The sequence below is a fragment of the Mesitornis unicolor genome, unplaced genomic scaffold, assembly GCF_000695765.1.
Source record: "Mesitornis unicolor isolate BGI_N332 unplaced genomic scaffold, ASM69576v1 scaffold1052, whole genome shotgun sequence".
Classification (NCBI taxonomy): Eukaryota; Metazoa; Chordata; class Aves; order Mesitornithiformes; family Mesitornithidae; genus Mesitornis; species Mesitornis unicolor.
The window spans coordinates 15,727-18,612 of NW_010169679.1; the positions used below are offsets into that span (position 1 = coordinate 15,727).

The window sequence follows — 2,886 nt, forward strand, 5'->3', positions numbered from 1 at the left end:
GGTATCAGAGAAGGACAGCCCTGTGGGGCTTCCCTTCAGTTCCTTGTCTCAGTTACATCTCTTCCTCCACTAAAGGATGATTCTTCCCTGCCCCCTCCTCAGAAGCTCAGGAAGTACAGAAAAGAATCCATACCAAGTTGAGGACAAGATAAAGAAGGACACACTTCAACATCTGGTGTATTTACAAGAAAGCAGTATGAAAGAAAGTTTGGTGGAAACCACCCAGGCATCATTTTCTATATGCTACAACCTTATCCAAATTCAAAGAAACAGGAGTTCAGCAAGGGGAAAAGCTTATGAGAAATTAAAAGCTTCTCACCTGCCCAATGCGATGTGCCCGATCCATGGCTTGCAGGTCCCTCATTGGGTTCCAGTCATGTTCCACAAATACTACTGTATCAGCCCCTGTTAAGTTAAGTCCCAATCCACCAACATGAGTTGTGAGCAAAAGAACATCTATAGATGGGTCATTATTAAACCTGCATACATAAAAAAGTTAAGCATGGTAAGTTTCATTTAAGTAACGAATTTATGAACATCAAATGCTTTGAGGCACACAAAAAAAATTTGTACCATATAGTTCATTAGTTTGCTTCATATTGGTCATCAAGGGATATGCTTACCGTGAAACAATGGAATGCCTCTGACCAGCAGGTATGCTGCCATCTAGTCGTAAATAAGTAACTGAAGGTAACTGAGGTCTGAGAAGGTCATGCTCCACTATATCCAGCATGCTTTTAAGTTGACAGAAGATAAGTACTCTGTGCTGGGCCACAACAGCTTCTGTACCGCTTTCTGAAGATCCGCCATTCCCCAAACCACAGTCTAGCAGCAGCTTTAAGTAAAAGAGCATTAAAGTGCATCATCAAAATGACAGTAGATCTCATATAAATATGGACACTGATGGACTATCAAAAGTGGAAATAAAAGAAAAACTACAGAAGGAAGTCTGTAAATGACAGTCACTTAAATGACTTAATGCAAAGTTTGGCTTCTCTATCAAACTATGAAAAATATAAAGAGTTGACAGAATAGTAATTGTCTTCGTTTTGCTTTACTTACAATAGAAGCTAATAAGTCTCCTATATAATGAGAAAAGCTTTTCTGTAACAAGAGGGACAGGAGTAAAATACAGGTAAGAGTAAAGTTTTTGACATGGCAGCAAAACGTTATGTAAACATCACCACCCTGAAGCAAGCTTGTGCTTCTCCCCACCCCCGCCTTGAATTAACAGGAAAAATTGGGCATATGCCTAGAACCCACTTATACCCCATTTCATTTGCTACTTAACCAGTGTTTTAAGATCAGTTTTCACACTGATGAAGTCTTAAACAAAACCTTCTGTTTTGTAACAGAAATGTAACATCAGTAGAGATAAATTTAGAAAATTTAAGGTACAACATGCAAGGCTACTTACTTGTTTTAAAGCAGACAGCTTAGGTGCATGTTGGATATCTCGAAGGGATGAATTATGAGCTGCAAGTTGCTCTGTTATTCTTTTATATTCTGGATGCTGGGTTGTTAACACTAATGCTGGATGGTTGCATAGCTTCCGTAAATATTGCAATGCCTTTAATTATTTAGGAAATTAAGTTCAAAGAAATAGTTAGCCACAAAGTAATTACAGAAAAAGGATGAACAAATCTGCTAACTACAGGGGGCACTCAGCCATATTCCACAATTTGGACTTTCATATGAAGAAAACCCGTATTTCAAACTATATCCAGTAACTATTAGGAGCATAATGACTTTGGTTCCTGTTGCAGGAACAGTGCAAAGACTGCCATTTCCCAAACTTCATGTGGGAATTAATTAAGGAACTATTCTTTCCAAGTAGCCAAGACTTAATCTGCAATTCTGTAAGGCCATGAACCTTCATAAATTCAGATCTTAAGGTAACTTTTTTGTTCATGTTTTAGAATCTTAATTTGGAGTGTAACAACTGATGAGACCAAAATTAGTTTCCTCTTATTTGGAGGTTTTGCACTTTTGATAATCAGTTTTTAATTGAGAGTAGTATCCAAGATCCACAAAAGAACTGAACATCAGTTGAACAGAACACATATGAAACTTGTTTTTCTAATGTGTTCTATGACTTAAGATACAAAAACAATTTATGCATAACAGCTATACATCACCTTCTGGGCAATCTGATCCAAAATCTAAATATTTTCCTTAGATCATATTACCACAAATGTCTAAGTTAACTATTTTGATTTTCATTTTCTTATTAAACCCAGAAATACAGTTACCTGAAAGAAACTAGGTAGTAAAAATAACTGAAGAAATCTGTACCTGAAATACATGACCTGTAGCTTTAAGCTTTGGTTTTTCAGTTTCTTCATTCAGCGAAATTGAAGAAACTGTTTCATCAATATCACATTTGGCACGAGACTTGGCAAAATCTTCATAAAGCTGAACCTGCAGACCAGGCCCCAGACAAGAGGATTAGTATGTTTTCCCAAGCAGAAGACAGACAGGCATTTTTAGAATTTAGTTCTGAGTTAGAGTTCTGAAATATCATAAACCAAGAAAGCTATTTTATATATAGCACAGCTTGGAAAGTATTCTTTAAAAAAAAAACTTGCAGATGCCTAGATGTTGCTCTTGTAAAACGATGCCAGACATTTAGATTTTAAATGTGTAATATAAAAACACCTTAGTCCTGTGGTCCCAGAGAATGTCAGAGCTGACATCAGATAGACTCAGAAATACAGAAGTGGATCCTTTCTGGTCTTAACTGTGCTTTAAAATCTAAGTGCTAAAAGTTAGCAAAACTAAAACTTTTTAAGCTTACCTGTAGAGGACTGAGGATACAGTAATAATCTTGAATAATTTTGGGTGGAAGATCTTGCAGTACATCCTCTTTCATTCTCCTTAGCAGGA

General features: G+C 36.7%; 1 protein-coding gene across 1 annotated transcript in view; it reads right to left on the bottom strand.

The window, feature by feature from the left end:
- Positions 1–2,886, bottom strand: part of BTAF1 (BTAF1 RNA polymerase II, B-TFIID transcription factor-associated, 170kDa) — a gene marked incomplete at its 5' end in the record, with an annotated part of 21,266 nt that overhangs the window by 1,157 nt on the left and 17,223 nt on the right. The window contains 5 exons of the mRNA XM_010179411.1: positions 320–479; positions 624–835; positions 1,418–1,570; positions 2,296–2,421; positions 2,798–2,886. Of these exons, the coding sequence (XP_010177713.1) occupies positions 320–479; positions 624–835; positions 1,418–1,570; positions 2,296–2,421; positions 2,798–2,886 (740 nt within the window). The remainder of the gene's footprint in view (positions 1–319; positions 480–623; positions 836–1,417; positions 1,571–2,295; positions 2,422–2,797) is intronic.